The 26,255-nt window shown below is 51.0% G+C and overlaps 1 protein-coding gene across 4 annotated transcripts in view; it reads left to right on the forward strand.

Annotated features, from left to right (window-relative positions):
• ABCG1 (ATP binding cassette subfamily G member 1) overlaps nucleotides 1–26,255 on the forward strand; it is a 69,578-nt gene that overhangs the window by 5,950 nt on the left and 37,373 nt on the right. For all 4 annotated transcript variants that reach the window (XR_011433002.1, XR_011433001.1, XM_023630221.2 and 1 more), the window contains exon 2: nucleotides 882–1,125. Coding sequence is in view for 2 of the 4 variants with exons in the window: in XM_023630221.2 (XP_023485989.1) it covers nucleotides 882–1,125 (244 nt within the window). In the remaining 2 variants the exon portion in view is untranslated. The remainder of the gene's footprint in view (nucleotides 1–881; nucleotides 1,126–26,255) is intronic.

The following is a 26,255-nucleotide window of genomic DNA, read 5'->3' on the forward strand; positions in this document are numbered from 1 at the left end:
AAAGATATTCCTTTCTTTGCATAAATACTTTTGGTTCTTGGCACATCTCTAACTGTTCAGTTGGCTCCCCATGGAAGCTTTAAAAGCCAAAGGAGCTCCAATATATTAGGGATTCTGGTGATGCAGTGGAAGGAACACCTGACTGGGTTTTTTTAATGACTCAAATTCTGGGCTCACTTCTGCCCCTCACTTGACTGTAGGGCTCAGAGCAAGTTCCTTAAACTCTCTGTGCCTCAGTTTGCTCGTCTGTATAAGAGAGGGAAAAAAAATCAACCTTTCCAAATTTTCAGTGCTGCAGTGGAAATACAATGAGAGAAGAGAGTTGTAAGTGATTTGGAAAATGTACAAGGAGGATCTGAAGGCCAGCTCCCATAAAACCTAGCAGTTCAAGAGGTGTCATTACTACTGAGAAATGCTCACAAGGAAGGTGACACAAGGAAGGCCCTACAAGAGCTCACTTTCCATAAAACTTTTTCAGTTATACCTTTGTTAGGAGCCTGATGCATCTTTATTGGGTTTTTTAATGAGCGGACTGTAGTTGGAGAATTTTTTTATGGTGGCGACGTTTCATTCTTTCAGACAAGTGATTCATTTATTACAGCTTTGTGATGAGATTTTTATGATTCCAAATTAGGACTGGTAGATCAGTTTAATATTGTATCTTCAGCATGTTTTAATAGAAGAAAAAGTGGTGGCCAGAGATGACAGATTCCTCCAGGTATGCACCTATCCTCTCGTGCGAGGCTGCCCGTATTTTGCTGTGAATAATCAAGACGTGTTGCCATGAATAATCAAGACCCTGAGCCTGATGGCGAGCCCCTTGTGCTCTTTCCCTTGATGTAACTCACCACCTCTCTTGGTGCTTCCTCCCGTTTTTCTAGAACGCCAGCAGTTACTCTGCAGCGATGACGGAGCCCAAGTCGGTGTGCGTCTCGGTGGATGAGGTGGTCTCCAGCAACATGGAGGCCACCGAGACGGACCTGCTGAATGGACATCTGAAGAAGGTGGACAACAACCTCACGGAAGCCCAGCGCTTTTCCTCCTTGCCTCGGAGGGCGGCTGTGAACATCGAATTCAAGGACCTCTCCTACTCGGTCCCAGAGGGTCCCTGGTGGAAGAAGAAAGGTAGGGAGGGGCTGCTGTGTGTGTGTTAGGAGGCCGGAGGAGCTGTGAAGGAGGCTGCAGGTTGTTGGGGAAATCCGGGTCTGGAAGCTGGGAGCCGAGCGTTCTTTCCACTCCGTTGCTGTGGTGGCCAGTTTATTTAGTTGCTTTATGCCTGATTTTGTCTCACCTATAATATGAACAGGCTGGCTTAGATGACTCAAGATTCACGGTGGCTCTTAAATTCTGATATGATCACAAAGAATTTCACAAAGCCGACCAGTGTCCATGTGCGCTGGCTTCCGGCGTGCACACAGAGGGTCCCCTTTAGTGGATGCTGTTCACTGAAGTTAGTCTTTCAGGATGGGACTGTTTTTCAGTGTTTCAGAGAAAAATGGAAGACAGGTGCTCCCTCTCAAGTTTGAAGTATTAAAAAGTATCCAGTGACCTACAGTGACTTCTCAGGAAACCAATCATTTGCATTTGAGGATCTTGAAAGGACTGTCTCTTGGGTGGTATTGGTGGGCTAAAAATAAACTATAGTCAAATGAGCCATGGAAATAAAATAGAAGAGGCGAGAGGATAGAACTCTGGAGGTCTCTGGAAAGCCACACAGCACAGGGGTTGGCCGCCGGGTGTTAGCCGGAATTGACCACGGACGATATTTTGAGTTTTCTTAGCTACCTGGATATTCCTTTGCCAACTTTAGATTTTCAAAGTGTATAGAGTCAATGCCTCTGTGGGCCGGTATATCTTTTTCCAGCCTGACATTTCTTCCTGTGGAACTTACTCCTCATCTCCCTCTGCTCTCTGCACCCATCCATCCATCTTTCAGGACATTGCCAGGAAACAATGGTCCTTAGCTTCTAATGAATCATCTAAAACAACTTGAAAAATCTATGAAGAATTTGGAACAATTCACAAAGTGACTCGGGTACCACTGGAATAGTCTTAACTTTTTAAGACTCTCAACTTAAATCTACATTCAGCCTTTCTTTTTAAAGAAGACCCACCAAGACTCACTTTCTTTTTTTTTTTTTCTTTTTCTTTTTTTTCTCTGTTACCTTCATTTTCTTTTCCTGCTCTCTTGAAGCTAAGCGGCTGAGACTGCTGCTGCGGCCACTCTGGACTTCTTGTAACCACAGTTTTAGAACTTTGATTGACTGGTCCCTGGCACCTGTGAGCCAAGTGGTTGTTAGATGACTTTGTGTCCGTTTACACAACCAGGAACAGATCCTGAACCTTTTCAACGGCTGACCGTACAGCATTGTTATCTGACACTTACATTTTCAGAGTATGCCAGCCTGTCTTGTTAAGAAAGAAATTCTGTGCCCGGCTCAGGGTGGAGCCCACTCGTTGGAGCCTACTGAAATTTCAGTATAGGGTTATAGCCTTTTCCTTCTCAACTTGTAAAAAGATTTTACCGAAAAAACGCACAGAGTAACCAGGAGGGCCTTTTATGTTTTGCTTTGATTTGTCTATATAGACAAATAGTGACAACCCAGTGAGTGACACAAATCAGTTTCTGTCCATCTGTCACGTGTGGCTTTGGAAATGTTGTCATGATGGTTGAAATGCTTGGATGGGTACCCTCTAAAGTGAAGATAGCTTGCAATGTGGAAATGCAAACATGTGAAAATGGTGGCAGAATCTTGGTTTGAAATCCAACACAGCAGGTGCTGGCCTGGTGTTTGCAAGTGAACAGTATCATTTCCTAGGCAACTCTGTGACTTGTCAACCCTTTATTCTCTAAATGTTAGGACTGGTCAAAGTTAGCCCATGGTGATGGCCTCTGAGGTAATGAGGGAGGGGCCAACCTTGGAAGCTCCGCCCAGGCGGCCACCAGTAGGCATTGCCCTGTAGTAACCTTTGTGGGCTCAGGAGGGAAGGAGTAGGAAGTGAGCCCTGAGCCCTGAGGGACCTGCCTGTGAGTCAGAGATGGCTAGGGCCAGAGGGGAAGACAGGCAGGATAGGTCTGGTGTGTCCCAGTTGCTGGTTTCTCCACCAGCGAGGCCTGATTTCTCTGACTTCCTCCCCAGCCTCCCCTCAGCAGCAGCACCTGTGTCTGCTTTGCCCTCCCTGCCCTTCCTCCCCCACGGGCCCCCCATTTCCTTTGTTCTTGGTACCCTGCGATTCAGAATGTAGATGGTTTTTCACTCTAGCAAAACCTTAGGGTGGGAAATGCTTGTCCACCTTCTCCTTAAATGGAAAAGGAGATTGAGTGGTTAAGAGGCTTGTTGCCCGTCTGCCTGAGCTGGGGAGGCCGGCCTGGGCTTGGGGCGGGGATTTCTAACTCTGTAGTTTGACTGGGTGCTCATGCCGTGCCTGGCACAGGGCCCACGGGGCCAAGGTCCCTGTAGCCACAGGGGAGCAGTGCTCCTCGAGGCTCGGTGCCCGCAGGGCCTGCACTGCTGCTGCTGGGTGGGTCGGTGCCCATTAGACTGGAGGCTGCATCCAGGAAAAGCTAGAGTTTTCCCGAGGAAGGGAGGTAGCTGCTTACTGCGTCCTTGTCACCAGTGGGGTCTGGAGTGCTACATTCAGTTGGCTCAGAACTTGGGACCATGTTTACCCAACAAAGGAGCACCCCCAGGACAAACAATAAAAGTGTTAACTCTGGACCCAGGCATCGCGGCTGCCCAGAGGGGGTCCTTTGGGTGGTACATGTCAAGGCCACCTGCTTCTTTCCCACCCGGGTCCCTGCCTTCCTTGTCAGCTTCCGAGCCCTCTCCTTCATGGGGTCTGTCTCCTTTCCCTTCCACGTGGGTCTTATCTTTCCTGCTTTTGTCCTTCTGATCACTGGCGATTGTCTCAGTCCCAGCCATGATTAGGTGAAGCTTGGAAGTCAAATCCCAGTGGCTCTCTGCATCTCCCTCTTCTCACTGTGGCAATCCTATATTTGGCATCACCTCCGTGTGCCGCCAAGTGAGACCGGCCTTGGGGGCAGGAGCGCTTTCTCTTACTGCTGTCACCATATTAGTTTTGCTGTCCATATCAAGTTTTTAATTTTTTAAAATTCACCTTTACGTGTTGAGCTCCTTATAATGACCACACTGGGGCTGGACGCCATGGCCTGGAGGAGGGGTAGTGGCCTCTCAGAGCATGCAGCTGTGGCGGTTTCGAGAGTAGTCTTGAGGTGAAGGAAGCAGGAGCCTGAAAGCAGGAATGGTTTGCTCAAGGTCAGAGCCAACTCTGGGACCAGCTGTCTGACTCCTAGTCCGGACTTCTTTACATCGCAAAGACACTGGACCACTCCAGTAAATCCCAGGGAAAGCCTCTTCTCACAGGATTTCTCCCAGAACACGGTGCCATGACACAAACTCGACATCGAATGCTGTAGCAAAGCTCGGCATTGTGATTAGAATAATAACATAAACTCCTACATAATGACTTTAGAGAAAGAGAGCTTCATAATCCTTAGAAGAAAGGTGATGAGTGGATCAACAGCAGCATTTTTAAGGAGATGTCATGCACTGATTCTTTAAAATCCTGGAGCTTGACGATTGCCAAGCATTGAACATGGCATTTAACAAAACATCTTGTATTTTCAATTGTGGTTCCATTTCCACCATATGATTAATGATGCCTTTGGAGGAAAAACTGGATCATATAATAGATTCCTAGTAGAGAGCATAATTGTGAAAGGAACTATTCTCGGGAGGGGAAAGTACACCCCAAGGATAACCTCACTGGCTTCTCATACAGTAATTACTTTCCCTCAAGGAATTCACGCGCGTAGCATAAGTTGATGGGGCAAAGGATTTGGAACAATATGGACTTCGGTGCCGTCACACCAACTATCGTGTCAGGGGACACATTGGAACAATCTGCCTCAGTTGTCCTCCCACACGCCTCAGTGTCACTTACTTTTCAAGCTCCTTTTGCCTCCTGTAAGATAGACATTACATTGGTAACACTGAGGCCCCCTCATTAAGAAGAGAGTCCGCATCATGGAATTCTTAGAAGGTGTGGGTGGTGGTGATGAGAAGATTTTACACGTAAATAGCACTTTCTGCTCTCAGAGCCCATTCACACAGGGTCTCTTTTTTATTAGGACGTGAGTGGTCACATGGACAAGTGGAGTACTTGGGGGTTCTCTGGATCATGGGGCCCCTCAAGGAGACCAGCACAGTTTCCATTTGTAAAATGAGAGCAGGTCTTCAGTTCACTTGGCGCAGGGGCCAATTCTGCCCTTTCTCTCTGTGGAATACATGAGGCTCAGAGACAGAGCCCAGGTCGCAGAACCACAGACGGTGGGACTTGAAAGCAGGTCTGCGGGATTTGAGGCCAAGACCAACAAGGAAGCTAGTAAGCATGTGATGCTGAGGTGGGCACACCCCTGGACCACCATGGCATGGATGCGCCTCACCCCATCCTACAAAACCATTAGGGGTTGCCTTGACTGTTAACGCTGACCTACCTTCCTTTGAATTGACCTGCTTGTGTATCAAGCACCCTTTGCCATCACGAGGACGCATAAAGGAAGGTCCTAGTCCTTTGCAGAGGCCCTAGCCCTCCTGTCCCCTCAGCAGAGAGGAGACGCTGATGTGTATGGCGTGCGTGCACACAAACAGGTGACATGATTCTTAGAGATTAAATACACCTCCCAAGATTACCTTGTGATGAAGCTCAGGTTGAGAACAAAAGTAATCGTATCTGGGGCTTTAGAGAGTTTTCTTTACTATTCCTGAGCCAGGCCGCTGTCTCAACATGGTAACACTCTGATGGAATGGAACAGCATCTCCCACTTTGAAATCCAGCCCTCCAACCTCATCCTTGCCAAATGCCAGGAAGGAGTTAAACATTCTGGGCGGCTCCATGGCAGATTATCTGTATTGGTTTGCTTCTAAGCTATAAAGATGAGTTTGAACACCCTTCTCAAATTCAAGTATTTTTTTTTTCTCTTAATTTCCACAAGGCCTGTCATGACAGGCTGGCCAAAATGAGTGGAATGTGCCATTAATAAATCTCTTTCAGGAATTCCATTAAGGGAAGGCTGGATTCCAACCAAGCGCTGGGCGACTTGATCCAACAGACTGGAGCAGGGATGGGAAGGGAAGGCCAGTTAAAGGAGGACCGTAGCAATGCCAAGGCAGCTACGGGTTTTCAGAGGGGTGGGCTGCTCCGGTTCAAAGGGGGATTTATATTCTCCTAGCGTGAATGAGTTACCTTTGTGCTTCCTGGGAACTCTCATGCTAAGGTGGGCCTTCTTTGGGGCACAGAAGGAAACTGTTTTGAATGCCCTGCCTTTGTCTTCATTTGAGGCTGTAGCTGTCTTTTAGTGCAGTGAGGGGAATCTAAGCCCAGCTTCCAGGGGCTCCCTGCTTGAGGCTAGGGGTTTCCAATGGGATCTTAATGGCCCTACGTTGCCTTGGTGAACCCAGACGACTGGAGAGCTCCTCTCTTCCCCTCTGGGGACAGTTCTTAGGTTCTCAGTACCTGGCAGCTCCCTGGGGCAGGTAGGCAGGCCACCCACTCAGGCCCCTTTGGTGATGAGGTCTTCTGGAACAGTTCCGATCCTCTGCCTTATAGGCTCCAAAAAGGCTTTGAAAAAATGTTGAGGATGAGCAAATCTCTCCGCAGACGCCTGACAGATGAGTGTATGGTGACTATGTGCAAAACCGAAAGGCTTTGCTAGTTTACAAGCAGAACTCTAAGTCCCGGGGGTCTAGATGCTCCCCTCCTCCAGCCAGCACATCCTCTCCCTTTGAGCATGCTGCGTGGAAGCCAAGCCATCAACAGTTGGGACCCTGGATCCGAGGTGCATGATTCAAGGGTGTGGCACTCTCAGGCTCAACAGCCCCCATAGACATGGCTTAGGCAGCCCTGCAAACACTGGCCTTGAGGTCTATTCCCCTTCGCTTCAATGTCTGGCCACTTGTCCCCTTCCGATCGGTGGGTTCTTTATTTGGGCATGCTAATACTTTTCCATTTTCCCAGAGAGCACTCCTGTTCTTGAGCCTTCTGGTCTCTTCAGTAGGACTTTGCAGGACTGTGCTCTGCTCAGTGGGGGTTGGTGTCACTGTTTCACTCTTTGAGGACATCCCTGCCACACTCATTTTCACCTCCTGAGTGGGTGCCTTCCTGCCTTCCTGTAACACCTCGAATCTGCTTGTATCTTGAAAACTCCACATTCTCAAACTAAAGTCCTCCCTTATATGCCAGAACCTAATCGGCCAAGTCCAAGAAATACCCCAAGGTGACATATTGCTGAACATGAAACCATTTCTTTTGTTTACAAATTGGCAGGAAAAAAACGTTTAGTAACCATACACCTGCTCTTTTTGAGTCCAGTTCCAGAACCAACAGATTTGCTTATTTAAGAAACAAAGGTCACCACGTGGATCAGATCAAATATATTTAGAAAGACTGAACTGTACAAAGTAGGGGTTTGTAGAATGGGGGTGCATTCCCTACAAACCCGTGCTGATGAAGTTCCAAAACCTTTACAGGAAAGCTGACCTTCAAATGAAATATATCTAATACTAAGTGTTTTCGGCTACTCTGTGAGAAAAGGCATCAAAAGGAGTCTTGAGGGTCGAGGATGGCAGCGGATGGGCCTGAAGAGGTCTGACACACAGCCACTGGTTTCACTTCTCACTTTGTCAGCTGTGTTGTTGTTAATCACCTTTGTGCTCTGTGGGGTAAATGGCACTTGGTGTAAAAATTAAGACATGCCAGAGTGACTTCAAGACTGTGAACTGTTATGTCCAACTCAGAACCTATATCTAGAGCCGGAATCTTGGAGCTCCCTCGTCTGACGTCTCCCCCATGAAGCAATGCTTCTTGCCTCATCCCCAGCAACAGGCGGCCAGCCTCTGTCTGAGCACTTCCAGTAGCCGGGGACTGACACCTCCTGTCATGTTTGCACAACTCTTATTCTTAGAAAAGGCTTCTGTCTGTTGAGCTCAAGTCTGAATTCGAGTAATGTTCATTTGTTGATCCAAGTTCTGCTTTTTGGGACTCTGCAGAACACATGTAATCTTGGCCTTGAGATGAGCTCACAAACTAGGAGGAAAAAAGCCTAACCAAGTACTAAACAGTAACCAAGTGCCTCAAGACCCAGGGCTGCCTGGAAAGGAGGAAATAAGAAGCATGTGGCCCTTGGAGGAAATGAGGCCAGTGTCCCACCTTGGGAGTAGACATCACTGTGGCATCTCTGGGGGGCAGGGCAGTGAGCAGGAGGCCCGGCTGGAATGTTCTTGCTCTCGGTTTATACACTGACAAGGGTGGAGCTGAGTAGTGCAGCAGATTATGAGTCACTCTTTCTGTTTCTCTTACTGTCATAAGGTAAGCTGGTGCGCTTGTACGAAAAAGTCCCTCGGCTTGAAATCTCAGTGGCCCATCTCGAAAGTGAGCCTTTCAGCAAGAGTTTTTTGGGATTTCTCAGTTGTTATTTCTGCTCTCCCACTTCTTTTAGGAGAAGTGTTTATTTTTTCATCAAAAATAACTGTTTACCAAGCAGATGCTCTTTGCTTTAGCACACTGCATCCTTGAGCCCTCACGGAAAGCCATAGGGCACATCAGCCTGGACATCTTGCCCAGGACGAAAGGAGGCTGAGGGGGAGGCAGAGGTTGGAGTCAGCCTTAAACCTCCTCTTCACTCGCAGACGCTCAAGCAGCTCCTTTGGGAACTCATCTCCCTTCCTCGTTTCTCAGGCCTGTGTTAAATGACCTGTGTTGTGTCTTCTTTGCTGGTGACATACACAATCGCAGACCCTGGTGGCAGCAGAGGTGCCACCTCAAAGGCTTCCCCACCTCCCGGGAAACGGGGCCCCCAGATTTCCTTCATGGGCTGGGCTAGGGGGCAGTCTCCGTCCTGTGCCTGGAACTCGATGCACGTGGCCAAGGGCTATGCTGGGCACCTCTGCTCGCCCTCGCCCTCCAGGATGGGGTTATCTGGCCACCTGTCCTGTACTCGGACATTCCTTACAAGGGCGATGGGACTGGCTTGTCTCCAGGGAACGACTTCAGTCTGGGCAATTTTCACCTGCACGCGCCGGGGAAGGCGAGGCTCTGGCCAGCCGGCGGCCTTTCCCGGGCTTTAAATATGGAGTAAAAGCCCATCCCTTTCTCCGGCTGTGCCCTGCCGAGTCTGCAGGACCGGGCCCAGGGTGACGTTCGCTCTGTCCCCACCAGGCGGCCGGGATACACCTGCTCTCACATGTAGACCTGCCGCAGGTCTGGCGGAGGCTTGCTGCAGACCTTCGCGTTTCCTGGGAACCCTAAATTCTCAATGGTCGGGCGAGAACAGCACCGCCGGACCCCACCCCCCCCCGCGCGTGCGCAAGTGCGGGTGGGGCAAGTGTGCGCCGCCGCGCCTGCGCAGTGGCCGCCGCCCGCCGCCGCCGCCCTCGCCGAGGTTACTCTCGGTCAATGCTCGCGGGTAACCTCGCCGGCGCCGCGCGCGGGGCGCTGTTGCCAGGCGGGAGCGGAGGATGTGGAGCAGCTCGGCCCGGATGCTGCGGCCTCTGCGGCCTCTGCCGGCCGGGGTCTCCACCTCCCCCGGGCAGCACGTGGGACCCCTGGGCGTGCAAACCCCGCGCTCCACCCCAGGTCCAAGGAACACCTGGACCTGGAAAGTGCGAGAACCTTTGCAGTAGCCTAATTTCACTCTAGAAGACGTCACCACAATGGATCTGATGAATGGAGATGCTTTTTGCCAGATGATTATTGTTTTGATGTCTGTTTAAGCATAACTGGGGGACTTCGCTGGAGCGGAAATAGCACACAGAGATTCAGAAAGGACATCCTCAGGAAAATGGCTGGCGTCCTGTGTCGTGTCTGCATCCTTATAGCTTTCATCACAGTGGGGACGCTTCACGAATTTCCCAGACTTCTGCTTAAAGTGAAAGCGCCGTCAGATCAGGTCGCACACGTTTTCCAAGAGACAACCGGTTTCTGAATCCTTATAAAACATTCTCGTTTGGGGTTCAACCTGGGGGTGAAGTGATAAAGTCAAGGCCGCTCGGGTTGGGCCAGGCAGGTCCAGCAGGAAGCAACCAGTCATGGTTCTTCTTCCTGGTCAGCGTTTAAAAATGAGCGGGCGGTTTTGGGATTCCTGGAACTCCCCTTAGGAATCTGAAGCGGCAGATCCAGTAAGCCGGCCGGAATCCAGTGTCGCCACGACACTGCTGCTTGCCTGCTCCCCGCTGACTCACTTGCATCCTGGCACGTTCTAGAGGCAAGGAGAAACAATAGCTGAACTTTAAGGTGTGTTCTCTGTAACATCTTGTTGTTGTTTGTGCCCTCGATGCCAATTCCTAACGACCCTGTGGACAGCAGAGCAAAACCTTGCCCAATCTTTTTGCACTGTCCTGTCACCTTCCAGCACCACATCACGCAATGCTGCTATCCTTAGGGTTTTCGTGGCCAGTTTTTTCAGAAGTGGGTGGCCGGGTCCTTCTTCCCCATCTGTCTTAGTCTGGAAGCTCCACTGAATCCTGTCCACCATGTGGGCACCCTGCTGGAATTTGAAATCCTGGTGGCACACCTTCAGCATCACAGCAACACAGCGACCGCAGTATGACAACCGACAGACAGGTGGTGTGGATCCCTGACCGGGAAATAAACCCGGGGGCCAAGGCAGCGAGAGCGCAAAATCTTAACCACTAGACCACCAGGGCTGACTCTTGTGTAGCATCTAGTACCCGTCAATGTGATGATAAACATCAATATGATTTCTACCAGTTGGGCTCCATTCCAACGCCTTGAAGGCCTGGGACTGCCTTGGTGGAATCGAGGTGCCATGCTTGCCTTCCCTGGGGACCAGGGCCTTCTCGAGACACCAGGCTGGTCTGGTTCCTTTGGGCTTAATTAAGGTGTGCTATGAGAGGTTAAACACCGTCATTCATATGCTTTCTCAACCTTTTGGGTCCCTGAGTAAGCGCAAGGAGACCAAGGGCTGGGGACTTTTCTCATAGTCTTGGGTTTTACTTGGTTGCTTATTTGATTCTGCGATTGTACAGTTGATATTTTTGTCAACCTACGTGGAGATTGTAGTTCTCAAGTCTCTGAGACTCCCTGAGCTGAAGGTGGGTACAGGAAGTCAGAGACGATGGTGGGTAACTTTTATACAATAAATTCCCTGTTAGGCTTGCCTGAGGTGTTGCTGGTGAGGTGGATGAAAACCTTTGGAAAAAGGAGGAAGTGCACGTTTACCATCCCGGAGGCGTTCTCTTACTATAGACAATAGGAATGTGTATTGCTAACATAAGAACCTACCGTATGCAAAGTCTGGCTGAAAAGTGGGGAGCCCTGACATTTAGTTTCATATTTTATCGGAATCCCTGTTAACACTTGCAAAAGGAGGCTTGTGGTTTTCCGGTTTCTAAAGACCTGGGTATCAGCTGGTCCAGAGAAGGGTTGTGTCCTAAATAGTGTGAGCAGGGAGCCGTCTCCTCATGTGCTTCTAGTCCTGCCTCCCTTTAGCTGTCATAAATTCACCATGTGCCCTGGGCCAAACCATGCCACTTTTTCTCATCTCCGATTTTTATCTGGCTTAGAGAGGATGACGATTATCATCTCATGACTTTCTCTCTTCTTTCTGTGCTGCTTGATTTCCGAATGGGATGTGTCTCTATAATATAAATTTCACAACCCTTAGCCAGGTCTAAGAGGCCCTCGTTGGGCCCTTTCCTCTTGCCTCCCAGCCTCTGTTCTCTGAGGCCACTCAGCCTGGGCTAGCCCGGGGCAACTGCCAGTTGAGAAAGGGGTCTGCTCACACAGTGTTTGTGTGTGCTTTGCTAGGAGCACCCCTGTGCCAGGAGCCCACCTGGCCTCCCCAGGCTGGCAGAAGCCTTCCTTCATTCGTCCTTACCTCTGTGGCCACGGTCCTTCCTGGGTACCTGTGCCCCTGTGCGCTATGATCATTGCGCTCAGCACACAATTTTGCGTTTGTCTTCCTCTGAGCTTCCGAATAGGGACTGTGTCAGTTACGGCTTACCCCTGTCACCCAGCCCAGGGCCTGGCTCAGAGTCGGCACTCAAAGATGTCTTCCACCCGAGTGAATAAAATAACAAAATGAGGATCACAGCAGAGGAGCCTAAGCCTTCACCCCAGAGGGAAGTGGGGAGGAAAAGCAAGAGCCTCCAGGAGGTGGAATGTTTTGATCTCCCTTGCTGAGTGGAGCCCGTGAGCCATCCCTGATTAACCATCCCAGAGGTGGTTTCTGGGTGCTGATTCCTCCCGTCAGCCCAGCCACTGGCCTCACCTCCAGCATCGTGGACGGGCAGGCGTGGTGTTGCGTGGTGATGAGAGCCTGGATTCTGGGTCAGGCAGCCTGCTCTTGGACCCTGGCTCCACCCCTTGTTAACCCCGGCTCTGGGGCTCGGTTTCTGCATCTGCAGAATGGGGCTGATCAGAGCTCAGATCTCAGAGGGTCGGAGTGGGGAGTGGCTGAGATCCACTTACGTCAGGGTCCGGCACACAGTGAGCTCAGTGCATCTTAGAATGCAGATCACAATCTGCTGAAGGGTTGGTTTTTGAGTTCTTGACTTTATTCAGGATTTTACTTTTGAACGATAATAATCATAATACCGACATGGTATTTATTAGCTCATGCGCAGTAACTTAATCCGTCTTCCCAGCAATCCCCTGGGGAGGTGTTCTTACCATTCCCGTGTTGCTCTGAGCAGTGAAGTCACCTGTCCAGACAGCGCAGTCTGCTGTCTCTTACACAGAACCCGGGATCTCTCATCCCGATGCCCTCAGCTCTCAGCCCTCCCTGAGGAAGACAGTTGACAAGCTTCCTGGAGTTGTTCTTCGTGATAATTTCTATACTGTTCCTTCCCTAAGGTGTCCCACTTAACGTGCTCATGGTTACTATTAGGATTAAATCAACCCCAGCATTTCTGAGATGCGAACAAATGCCTCTTGTCTAAGACCTGTGTGCATCCGTGGACCAGCTAGGTAGAGATTCTCTTATTTCTGGGCAGTCTTCAAGAACTGGTGGGATGGCCAGCTGATGAGTGTTTCATCGCTGAAGCTGGTTACATTGAAGCATCTACATTTATAGCGACTGGATGGAAATTTCCACCTTTGGAACAAAGCACCCAGCAACATTACACTTCAGAATTTGGCTCAGGAGCAAGGTTCATGTAGGTTATCATAGGAGGATGTGAGATCTTATCAGGTGCTGTGCATTTTAGTGTTGTGGTTAGATTTTCATGACTGAAAATTAAAGATGTGCCCGCCGCTTCCACTGGCAGCCGTGGCGGGCATCGGCGGTGAGCCACAGGCTCGGGGTGGCCGCCGCGTGGCTGGCGCGTGAATGCTGTTCTCGCATTTGCAGATGTTTAATGTGAAATCCTGTCAGGTCCTAGCTTTTTAGAAAGTGCATTTTCCCTCTTTTGCAGTAATTTTAAGTTAATGTGTATCAGAAAGGAGGTTAAAGATGAGTTCAACAGTACATGGGGCTTGGTTAAAATTTTCTCTCTTTCTCTCTCCATTTCTTTTCATCAAATGATTCCAGATCTAGCACCTTTTAGCATCATGCGAAAATTAGCAGAAAATTTCTCAGAAAACGGGGCGGGGGGGGGGGGTGGAGAATGTGGGCTCCAGAATAAGAGAGTCTGGGTTCAAAACCCTGCTCTGCCACGTACTAGCTGGGCAGCTGGGTGAGTTACTTAACCTCGCTGTACAAAGGGCATCATCGTCGTCATCGTCATCATCATCGTCATCTGATTGGATCAAATAACTTGATGCATATGAAGCACCACGTCCAACATATAGTGTTCAATACGCAGCAGCTCCAATCCTTATGAATTATTACGTGTGATGCAATAACATAACAACAGCCTAGAATCAGTAGGGTGGACCAAAGCCTTTTCGTTATCATTCTAAAAGTAAGTTTGGGGTAAAATGTTAGGCTTTAAAAATAAAAGGAGAAGAGCTGGTACACAGTTATGGTGCATGTCAACTTAATGGAGTGTTTCCCAGGTGCCAGGCCTTGCACTAGATGCTCGCACATGACGGCCGCCTGAGAGAGGAGAGGGGAGGCCATGGGTCTTCACGGTTGTCACAGGGCTGTAAGACTTATCGTAGAGGGAGGGCCCGGTCCCGTATGCTCATCGTGGCCTATGAGACACCCAGTGCAGGTGGAAGAGGAAGGTGGTGGCCCCTCACCAACAACCCCGTCATCAACGAGGAATTGTGGCTGGAGAGGTGTAAGCAACAGGTTCAGAGTTCCTGCGAGGGCCACTAGGACCCCGGGATTGAGTCCAACCTGACTGTCCCCCACGCTCCTCCCCTTCGCCCTGTATCCTGTCAAACAGATCAGTGACCACCCAGGTGCACAGCCATTTTTAGTCAACTTGAAACATTAAAATGTATACTTCCTGCGCGTTTGTGCCTTAAAGCGTTGTTTTCAATGAGAGCGAGGCAGTGTCATCAGAGAGAAGTCTGGTGAGCTTGGAGGGCTGGGGAGCAGGGAGGCACACAGCTCGGTCTCCGGACCTGGCCCCGATGAAAACCCCCTGCCCATCTTCAGGGGAGTCAACAGCCACAACAAGTGCACGCCACACGTGCTCACATGTAGCAGGCGTGTCTGCCGGGCACCACCCAAGTGACCGAGGGCAAGTGGGGCAGTTAGGGGTGAATTCAGCCACTTTGTCACTCAGCACAGGGTGCGGCAAGCTCTCCAGGTGAAAACGGAGCACGGGGTCTGGAATGGCCCTCCGGCCGTCTGCAGCCCAGGGAATAAGCGTGAGGGTCTGTGGGAATGTGGTTCTGATGGTGTCAGCCCCATGAGAGCATTGCCCACTTGCAAAGCTGACTGCCTCTCAGGACACGGAGCGAGACGCCCCAGGCTGGGCTGCCAGGGTTCATGAAAACCACTGCAGAGTGGACATTCTTCTTTCCCCAGGACAATAATGGGCTCGCCGTAAACTGAGAGGGGAGAGGGCGTCATGGCTGTGTCTGTGGGGAGTTTGAAAATCCATAGGGCTTCAGTAATTTTAGACTATTTCCTAAAAGTTCCATTGTACTGAGAGTGTCCCTGGCGCTTGGTTACTGGTTTCATAGCCGTGCCGGTCGTTGAGAATGTGGGAGAATGAGATAAGTTTCTAAGAAACGGGGACCAGTGATAAGGTAGGTTCTGGTGCATTTAATTGTAAGCAAGATTATCAAAGTGTGTACCGTTCTTACTAGTGCATTTGACTCTCTGAGTTTCCATTAGGGAATATTGGCTTTTTTAAAAACTGTACTATGAGAGCGGAGGGTGCCATAGCAATTAAGAACATAGAGTCTGATATCCAGAACAAACAGTAAATCTAAGGACAGAGGTCAATGCCAGGAGATACAGGAGGTGAAGTGGCTGCTAGGAGAATGCTGACCGTTCAGGGGGCTCATTCATTTTTCGAGAGCTCTTTTGTTGTTTTCACCTCCCATGTCCACGCATCCTCTCAGAGTGGTTGGAGGGAGCAGTGGCCCACATGCTGGTATTTTGATTGTTCATGTCTCCAGAAGCATGAAGTGAGCAACTAAGGGAGCGGTCACAAACCTCAGTGAGCCAGAATGACCTGGAAACACAGGTGGCCAGGCCCCACCCAGAGGGTCTGATTCAGTGGGTCTGGGACAGGTGAGGGTTGGCGTGTCTGATAAATACCGGGTGGTGCTGAGGCTGCTGGTCCGGGGACCCTGCTCTGATGACCACTGAGTTAGAGCAAAGGGAGCTGATGGCCTCTTGAGAGCCAGGCTGACCCTTTAAAAGCTGAAGCAGACAATGACCTTGCCCACTTTCCACTGGAGGCTGGGGGAGACAGGGGAGGGGGGAGGGAACCAGGTTCCGGGGTCTCAGGATCTCAGCAGCTCAAGGACCCACAGTCAGCTTCCCTGGGGACTAGGATGGTGGGACAAGGCTGCAGGCGCTGCTTTGTGTGGGACGCAGGGCCAGCCACAGTCTTCTGAGCCCCCCACCTTGGACTTGGGGAACCTGTCAGCCCCTCCTCCACGGGAGAGTAAAAGCTCACTGTCCCCCAGGGCATCTCTGTGGGGACAGCAGGCTTCGGGACACTGGGTAGCAGGGCAGGCATGCCTGGATTCAGCAGTTTGTATTATTCTGGGTTCAGAGAATGCAGTTTATATTTTTATCTTCATCTGACCCAGAGAACCGTGTTTTAGACACCCCTGTGTGTGTGCGTAGGCTCGCTGTGTGGGATAAAGATGATAAAGTTTCCTTCTGCTTGTTTGTAAAACCTGTCCAAGCTCCCAGATAAGGCTGTTTTGGTCCCTATCGCCATTCGGTTTATTTACTGGCCAGTTCTTCTGTGGAATCTGGACAGGGGGCTGGTGTGAAGGGACGTGTGTCTGTCCAGGATCCCCGGGACTGTCCAGACAGAGGGAGGGGAGCAGAGAGAGGTGCGCCCCACCTGGTTGTCCCCTCCCTCGTCTGTAAACCTCCCTTGTCTTTGACTAAAAGAAAAACTGCTCTTCTCTGGCTCCAACATCTCAGTGAGCAATAAAGTCGTCTGTAGAGGCTGGAGCCTGAGGTCGGCCTGGGTGAGGAGAGCGTGGCCAGAGAGACCTGGGGGCTCAAGATGGGCATCCAGACCCTGAGCTTCTCCTTTGCTCTTGCGGTGCCAGGTTCCAGCACCAACCTCCTGGGCCAGTCTCTCTGTTTTCAGTAATTCTCGACCACAGCAGGATACGGTTGGCATTTCCACAGTCCTCTGCACCAGCTCTGGGGACCAGATAAGAAACAAGGGCAGCTGGCACAGTCATTGCTTTGCCAGTAAGCTGATGCATCTAAAGGCCTCAGGAGTTTGTCCTCCTGTGCACGACGTCCCCTGCCGTCTCGTACGTGGTATCGTCTTACTTTGCAGTCCCCGCTTTTTTTTTTTGGTAAAGAATTTGAGCCTTTTCCTTGTCTCACAGATGGCACATTCTGAATTGCAGGGATGTAATTCATGAATTTTTAAAGTTATACTTGGAACACGGAGTGGCCCTGATGGTTGGAGCGTGAGCTGGGTGACGCGAAGGCTTCTCGCTCCGTGCTAAAGGGCAGGGCTGTTGACAGCACGTCCATTTCCCAGCCGAAAAATGACTGCCAACACAAAAAGCTTGGAAAACCCCTGCTGACCTTCGCCCCTGGGGAAGCACTTTCACATGCAGGATGACCGCTCAGAGAAAACCCCAAGCCTGCTGGTGGAACTTGAGGTTCAGAGAAGGCTGTTGACTTGGTGAGAGTTGTACCAGGAGGGGCGAGTAGAACCAGAAGTGTAAATGCCACCGTTTCCTGACTCCATTGCCAAAAGTGACCACCCCATAAGATGACCCTGTGCCTAGCAGTCCTGGATCCCCCAATTATTGCCCAACTCTGCCCCCACGAGGCCTCCTGCCATCCAGGCGCATCCTAGGAGCTGAGCCTATGAGTGAAGACAGTGTTTGCTGGACCAGTGTCCCTGGGGCTGCCTCTGGGGCCTCCTCCAGTGAATTCTGGATGTCCCGTGCTTTGTGTCAAGGTGTGTAGGAGGAAGCAAACTCCAGGATCAGAGGACTTTTGAAAGTCCGTAAATGGGACTTTCAAAGAAACCCCACAAAGAAAATGGGGTTTTCATAAAAGCTTGAGCCTTCCGCTGGCTCGTGTATAAGCCTGATTTATAAGGAAGCTCTTGGGTTGGGTTTTTGTTGTCATAAAAATGATAAGGAACTGGAAAATCGCATTCTTCTCCAGTTGGCTTTAGGCATTCGGTCCTGATAAAAGGATTACCAAGTGAGGTAAAGAGAACATCTTATCCACAGTTTACTTCATGATGCGGCCTGGGTAGAGCGCCCACATGGAAAGTGGGGTCCTTTCATGTGTAAGCTGGGGCTTGCCGTGCATCTTGCAATCTGGCACGGATGAGACAGCCAGCCAGGGTACAGGACGAGGACAGGGCAGATGGGAAAGCAGAAACAGAGACTGAGGCTGGGTTCACTTGTGTGAGGGAGGCATGGAGAGGCCAGGAGGCTGGGCACGCGGACGGGACTCCCATGAAGGCAGAGAAGAGAGAGTGGCTCAGGGCTGAGATGAGGCCAGGGCAGAGGGTGAGTCAGAGTTCACTGGGCCAACCTGTGGGGAAAATTCAAGCATTTTCCTGTCTGTTCCTGAGCTCTCCCCTTTCTTGAAGGCACCTGCACAGCTCAGTGTCTTGGTGGAGCTCTGACGGGACACTCGGGGCACCAGGCAGGGAAAATGCTGAACCAGCAGCACAAGACGCGCTTGCACGTGACTCTTCTCCCACAAAACCTCCTGGAATTGGCTCAGGAGCAGTGGCCTCGGCGGGAGCACCCCGGAGAGGCCAGGGTGGGTGCGGGACCCCTTTCACTGGAGGAGGGGGGATCTCTGGGCAGGTGGAGAGAGCGAGCTGACGGCGAGGGGCGAAGAGATTGCTTTTCTCCACCCGGTAGCTCCAACACCTGGCTGCTCCCTGAAGTTGCAGGTGTCAGCTTCGAGATCTGTGAGGTGGCAGTCACTGAGTTTGCCCTCCAAACACTTCAAAGGAGTAAAGGTGAGGATTTTTACAGAGGCCGTATCCAGAAGGCAGTTTCCTACGGGCAAAAATAGTCATCAATGGATATAAAATAGCTTTTAAGGGATTATTGCTATCGAGACATTTTTCATGTAAGATACTGGCAAAACCATAAAGCAGTTCTAATAATTTACTGGTTAATAAATATTTTCACAAAGTAAGCTCAGTCCAGTGCAAAAAGAGTAAACACAGCTTCTTTGACTCAGAGGAAAAGATCACCAGACACAGCTTTTCCTCACTGTATAAAGGAATGAAATAGAAGTCCCATGAGCTTTCTAGTTTCTTCATAATTTTGCCTTGCAGAAAGTAAGATATGTAATTTCAAGATACAATGGTGTGCGGTTATATTTGTGCTTGTCTGTATAAATGCACACGTGTATGATTATGTTGATATGTGAGACTATTTTTTAAAGTTAGAAAAAGTCCGTAAGGACCCCTGTAGTCCAGTCTTCTCATTTTAAGGATTAGAATACCTAAGCCTAGGTTGAGAGATTTTGGGGTTAGGATGGACCAGCTTTTGAGACCAACTCCTATTACTGCCACGTCTAAATTTGTATCTTATATGCGCACATTTATTTGTTCTGGGTGAGAAGATGATGTATCTTGATGCTGCTGTCAGTACTAAAGTCTCATGTACCAAATTAGGTTAAAAAAATGGCCAAAAGTCTACAATTATAATAAATCCACACGGCTGTCAACTTGACCATGATTTTAAAAGTACACTGGGGAAAGCTTGTTCTACTTCACTTAGATGTGAATGTGTAAGGTAAGAACTGTGAGCTCTTGTAAACTTTCGAGAAACAATTTCTAGCCGACCCTTTTTCAACTTCTAGATGAATTTGCTTCTTTCTCCATCTGAGTCATTTTCAGAGTAGAAAATATTTGTATTTGTTTTTTCCTGTTTTCATTGCGGGGGATAAAGGCTAGGGTCCAGCTGGGATGTTGGGAAGTTTGGCACCTCGGGCCACATTTTAAGGCATTTCAATGGACAGAAGCCGGATTCGAACCCAGTTTCCTCTCCCTGTGCTGCTGGGCGCCTCGTGGCTCTGTTTTCCTTGGGTGCCTGTGGGTGTCCTGCACAGAGGGGAGGACTCCAGGCTGCCCAGGGGCAGGCAGCTGCATGCAGTGGCGCTCAGACACGGAGGAGCCACACTCTCCAGTTGTCTCCTTGGTAGGGGCCCCTGAAGGTGGGCATTGGGGCGTCCATGGGAATGAGTCAAGACTGCTCAGGAGCCACGTCTCCTCTCTGGACAGCTCGTGAGTTCTCCCTGTGGCCATTTGCTCTCCTTTCGAGTTTGGTTCTTGAGGTCACACATGCTGTGAGCACACGTGGATGGAACAGCTGTCTGTGTCAGGGTCTCCCAGGGTAGGTGAACACGGCCGTTTCTAGGTCTTGCGTCCACTGAAGTGAAGATAACAGTAAGCTTTTTTGTTTCTCCTGCCATTACACCTTTCTTCCCTATCCTGCTTTTATTGCTGGCTTCAAAATTCAGTCAGGAGTCAGACCAAGGAATAGACCCGCGATATGTGTAAGGCCCATCCCACATACCCAGCAGGATCGGGCTTCCAGGGTAGCACCCACCAGACACCGGGGAAGGAACATAATTGCAGAGCCAATTCACATTCCTGCCAACAATAGAGGCGACCTCAACTCAACAGCAATAATAGTAACTAACGCGATGACCACCGACACGCGCCAGGCATTGTCCCCCACCTCATACACGCTGCCTAGTTTAACCTGACCATAGCCCTAGCCCTGGGACTGGGCTGCGTCACCCTCTCCTCGCAGGAACTTGCCCAGGAGGGAGGCGAGAATGGGATCTGCCTGGTTTGCCTCCAGGCGTGCCATTTTGACTCTCAAGGTGTGAAATGATGAATTGGCAGATTGAACACTTTGATGAAAATGGCCCAGTTGCCTGGAGGAAGGAGCCGTCGCTCTGGGTTTGGGTGGGGAATGGAGGGACCTGTATTCGTTGAGGCCCAGCCATGTGCCAAATGTTGCCTATCCTTCACCTCATCTCATCTTCCCAGCAGCACCCGCATCAGGTGGATATAGTTACCCCCAGTTTACAGATGAGAAAACAGAGGCTCACAAAGTACACTAAGTTTCCCAAAGTCCTGTGATAAGCCAGGGGTGGATTTAAGATCTGAGCGGTGGCCAGGCACCCTATAAAGGCCATTCTCTTCTCCCGGGGCCACGTGACTGGCTCAAAGGGCAGGCATGTTGAGGATGGAGAGAGGACAGGGAGCACAGTCTCCATGGGGTGACGTGCACCAGCAAAGGTGTGTTCGGGAGACTCTGAGCAGACCAGGCTGGTGTGTGGGGACAGTTGAGGCAGTGTGTAATGGGAGATGGGCCAGGAGGGGCCCAATTGTGGAGGAAGGCCTTAAGGCCTAGGCCGAGGCTCATAGAGTGGGTCCTGGAGGGAGATGGTGGGACCTCATCCAGAGAGAGCCGGGAGATGCCTGGAATCCTGCCCAGAGTCACCAGTGACCAAGGAGGCTCCGGGCAGAACTCATTCTGGGCCTGAGCAGCCCCTGAGCTTGGCTCGGGTGATGGATTTATGGCACAAGATGAACACAGAGCTGGCGCTTGTGTGTGGGGTCCTCCCCATGGCTGTCTCACCTAGAACAACAGAGAAAGCCACGAAGCAGATGGGGGCCAGTGGCATCCTTTAGCCTGGCGGCCACCTCTGCCAGATCACTGGATTCTTGGAAATCCCAGCTAAATACAGCAGTCCTCTGAGCTGGTCCTCCTGCAGCCGTCCCCAAATGCTTCTCGGACGTGGTCACGCACAGTGGCGAGCAGCTGCATGAGTATCTTGGGCTCTGCACAGCTACTTGCAGGAGAAGGAGCTGTTGGCTGCCTTTGCCGTTTGAGAAATGTCATCAACATAAACATTCAGGGAGCATGACAAAGCCCAGTGGTCGTCACCTGGTCCTGCTCCCAAAATCATCCAGAGCTCTCTGCTCCCGCAATTGTGCGAGTGCTGGTGTCGCCGCGTCTTCCCTTCCTCCGGCCGAGTTTGGATTAGGGATGGGGAATGCGGTAATTTGGCGTATGAGAGCAGTGCTCTTGGCTTCCATGAAATAGACACACTAAGTGCAAATCAACCCAGTGGGGCTGGGAAGCCTGAGAGTGCGAGAGAAGCACAGAGCCGGCGCGGACTGCCGTGTGGCCTGCGGGTCTTAGGTCGTCCTGTCGGAGAGTCTCGCCTGTGGCTTTTTTGAGAGTTTGTGGCTTCTAATTGGGACTGTACTGTGATCTTTCTTTAACGGGAAGTGGCTCCGATGTCCTTCAGCTTTGAAATGTGTCCCAAGATGAAACTTTATTCAGAGAAAAGCTGCTCCGAAGACCCAGGGCAGCTTCCTGGCACCGTGACTGCAGGTGGGAGAGGACCCTCCCTTTTCTAGATCTTTCCTCCCCACTTCCCCGGCAACTGCTGCCTCTTCTTGGTTCCCCATAGGGCCTTTCTTCTGGGTTTTGAGGTTCGACACTCGGATTTTAACCCGCTTTGGGATGGGTTGGGGAATCACTGGAGGGAATTGCTCTTCCCGATGATGTCCCAGGCCAGGTGGTGGTGGCAGTGAGCAAGCTTCGGAGGCTGGGAATCCGCTGCTTGGGGGTGGCAGAGGAAAGAAGAACTTTTGTGCCAGGGGCTGCCACCTGCGTGTTCTGTCTTCCAAAGTCCCCGCATGCTGGCGTGTGACGTCAGCATGCGGGGAGGACGTAGCCAGAGCTTCAGGATGCAGCAGTGGTGATGTCTAAAATCCAGGTCCCAGCCTTGGGGCAGCTGGTTCCCAGGGAGTGCACCTGCCCTGCTCTGAATCAAGGGCGGGGCACTACCCCAGTGGGAGACACCGGGAGACACAAAGCCCTCCATTAAAGGTCTCTTCCCATCATGTTGGGGAGAAAGACCTTCATTTGACAGGACCCGCCGGGCAGTTGCTGTCAACATCCCACTGTCCCCCAGGCCAGGAACCCCACATGGAGAGGAGCTGGGTGCACCACCCCAGGTTCTGTGACTGGTTTCTGGGACCACGAAAGGGAAACTGCATTTTAACAGCTCTGATGAGTATCCGCTGACGTGCCTCTGCCCACTGAGTCTGCAGAGTAACCAGGCTTTGAGGGACAGACAAGGAACCCCGCGTCCTGTGGGGCACGTTTTAAGGTGTTGGTCTACCAGCCATTATCATTGGGACCGGAGGCGAGAGGAAGCTGTGTGCACCTCCAGGGGCTGCTTGCGGGACATGGAGCATCATTTTGCATGATATTTATTGACGTGGTAATTCCCCATCACAGTTCAAAATACCTAGACCCGGGCGGCAGGAAGCCTGAGGGAGCTGCTTCTGCTTAGACTCAGAGGCAGAGGTGGAACCTAGGAGGGCACGGGGGCAGGGCAGGTGGGGAGTGGGGTGGCAGACAGACAGACCGATGGACAGACAGGGAGCGCTGGACATGAGGGAGACCACCGAACCCAGATGGCAAAGCGGGGAGAGGCTCTCAGGAAAAAAAGGATGAAAAAGCATCCCTGAGCTGTGGTCAGGTGACCATTTTAAGTCCATGAAAGTCCTGCTAGAGGAAACCATCCAGAAAGCTCCCTGCTTTGTCATCCAGCTGACTTCCAGAGCGGAGAGCCTGTTAAAAATCCGGGAGTAGACTGTCACAGTCTGACAAATTAAATAGCTGTGCTGAAGCCGGAATGGACTTCCTCCCGCAGCACCCCCGGGGGGATGGCACAGAGGGAGGACGTGCCTCGGCACGGTTTCGGGGACAAAGGATAATGTCTACATTTTACAAGTAGTTCTTGCTCCTTGAGACTTCGAAGGCCTCACACGTATGTTCGGGTCCGTTTTGATGTTATTAAGCTCAGCTCCTCAGACCTGGTTCCTGTTATTGTCGTCAGCTCAAAAGCCCCCCTCCTATTTCAGAAGGTGCAGAAGACAAGAAGAAAGAGGTTCGACCCATGGGTGTGGCTTTGCCGCTTACTAAGGAAACTGAGGCGTCGATTGGAAGGCCCTTGGGCATTCAGGGGAGGAAGCAGGGAGGGTAAAGGAGTGAGGACTTTTGTCCTTTTGCCTGATGCTGCTATTGGAGAGGAGGAAAGAGGGTCTGTGGACCACGACAGTCTGTCCTCACCAAGAGCCCCTTTCAGCTCTGGGGCCGAGACTAAAGGAGACAGGGAGCAGAGAGGTGTATGGCTCATCTTATAAATCTCGGCTTCTAGAGGAAAATCACGGCTCTGGGTGCAGAAAGTGGGTACTGCTGTGCTGTGTTCAGGCTGACGTTGACATGATACTTGGAGGTTATCTGGCACCCTTTTCGGTGTTTCTGGCATAATTTGAATAATCAGAAGCATTTTTTTCTTCATTGTTCTAGCCTGTGAAAAGGACCGGTTCTGCTTTTAGAGGTATAAAAATACTTCGGTAATAGAAAACCGCTTCCCACCTGACAGGCAGATGTAAATGACTTCTGTCTATTTTCAGTCCCTGCGCTGGCGCGGGGGCTTCACCACCGGCACTCTGATGAATTGGCCTGCCGTGGGGCGTGGGGGAGTGTGCCCGCGCATGATGTGTGTGTGTACATAGTGTACACGGTATGTGGGCGCACATTTGTGGGCACAAGCCATTGGCATCAGAGTGGTGTTGAGCGCCTGACCTGGGAGTGCTGGCTCCAGGTGGCTGTGGCTCCAGGTGACCTGCGCAGCCTGGGTGACAGAAAATGATGTCACAGCTACTATCCCATCAGTGTTCTCTGGGACGCTGACCCACTGAGAGACAGCAGTTCCCGTGGTGGAAACAGGCGCACGTCAGCTCCCGAGGGTGCTAGGGGCTGGGTTCCCGGACAGCCCTGAGCCCTGTCCCTCCTCACAGAGGTTGACCAGCCTCTCTGCACACAGCAGCATTTAGAGGGGTTCTGGAGTGTTCCAGAAACGGGCTGTGGCTCTTTGAAAATGATCACAAGCTTAAGCAACTAGGGTCCAGAAGGTTAACCCTCAGGTAGGCTCTGTTGGTGGGAGCTGGTTTCCTCTCAATGCGCCAGGATGCACACAAGATCCTCAATCCACAGGAGTAGGGCTGTCCCTTCAGCTGCCACTCCCCAAGACGAAGAGACATTGTCATCACACGGCTTGCATTTTCCAGCATGTGTTTTGTTGTGACGTTTTGTCTCAATTTCGACTCCAGCCAACCACCAGCCATTAGGCACTTTCTGTGCGGGCCCCATGGGAAGCGCTTCAAAGACCTGATCTGGTTTGGTCTTCACAAACCCCGTCAGGGTTAAGAACTCCTTTCTCACCCATTACCAGGTGAGGAAGACGAGTTTACAAAGAGGAAGGAACTTGCCGCAGTCACACAGCTAATGGGAGGCAGAATGCTAGGCTGATTTCGGAGCCTTCCGGCCCATTAGAATCTTCTGGATCGTGCCCCAGACCGGTTCCACCAGAATTGTTTTTCAAAGCTCCTGGGTGATTCCAGCGTGCAGGCGACACTGAGAACCCCTGGCCTGGAGGCTGTCTAGGATTCTGTCACAGACAGCAGCAGGTGGGAGTTAGTCCTCATTGTTCACCCGTGTTGTTAACAAGGGGACACAGGACTGGTGAACAGAGATGTGGCAAGCAGGACATGTGCTGGAGTCCGTTTCACGTTGGGGGTGGATGTGCTGGACCCCTTGTCCACCCTCCTCTGAGCACTTTGTCCCAAAGCTTGTGGTTGGGCAAGTATGGAGGGTATGGTGAGCGACCCTGGGAAAGCGCAATGCTGAAAGGTCCAGACCTTGGCCACCCACGCCCCTCTGGCCCCTTGTCCATGATGCTCAGCGCCTCCCACAGTGCACACAATACTCCAGAAGTCAGAATGTGTTTAAATTACTGGCAAAGAAGAATTCCACACACTTTAGGATGTGGTTTAAACTGGCCACCGGCATGTCCACAGCTGGGAGATGCCTCCTTGCACGGTGGGAGCGAAGCCGGAGCCCCCATGCTGGCGAAGGTGTTCCTGCAAATGGTGCTTCGTGACAATGGAGCGTGTGCGTGTAGGCGAAACCGGGCTGCAGGCAGGCTGGATAAAGACGGACAGCAGTGATGTGCACTGGACATGCTTGCACTTCGGAGGGCACCTGAACAATCAGAACATGATTTGTCCTCACTTGAACCACCGAAGCAGCCTCTCCAGAACGCAGATGCCTGCTCTGTGACTCCCCACCCCCCACTTCCCTCTCTCATCCTTTAAGTGATGGGCCCTTCCTGGTTTGCGTTGAGGATGAACCAGTGTATCTCTGTGCTAACCAGATCAGACAATCTTTTGATTGCTGTAATTTTCATGCCCCATGACATTGGCACTAATTTTCGTCAGTCCAGTGGGAATGTCTGACTGCATTTCTGCCTTGTGGCTGAGAAAATAAAGTGTCAATGAAATTCAGTTCTGGGGAATGGAGGGTCATGGATATATGTGGTGCGAGGGACGGTGCATTGGCGATGGGTGAGTCTTGCCTGGCAGAGCTAGAAAATGTCCAGCTCTAGAACTCTGTGAGTGTGCTATGCAAAATTCTACCATTAAAAAAATTAAAGACACGCATCCGTTTAAAAATAGTCAACTATCCATGTTTATTACCTGGCTCTCCATAATTTGCTCCTGGCTCCTTCGTTT

This window comes from Equus caballus, chromosome 26, assembly GCF_041296265.1.
Source record: "Equus caballus isolate H_3958 breed thoroughbred chromosome 26, TB-T2T, whole genome shotgun sequence".
NCBI lineage: Eukaryota > Metazoa > Chordata > Mammalia > Perissodactyla > Equidae > Equus > Equus caballus.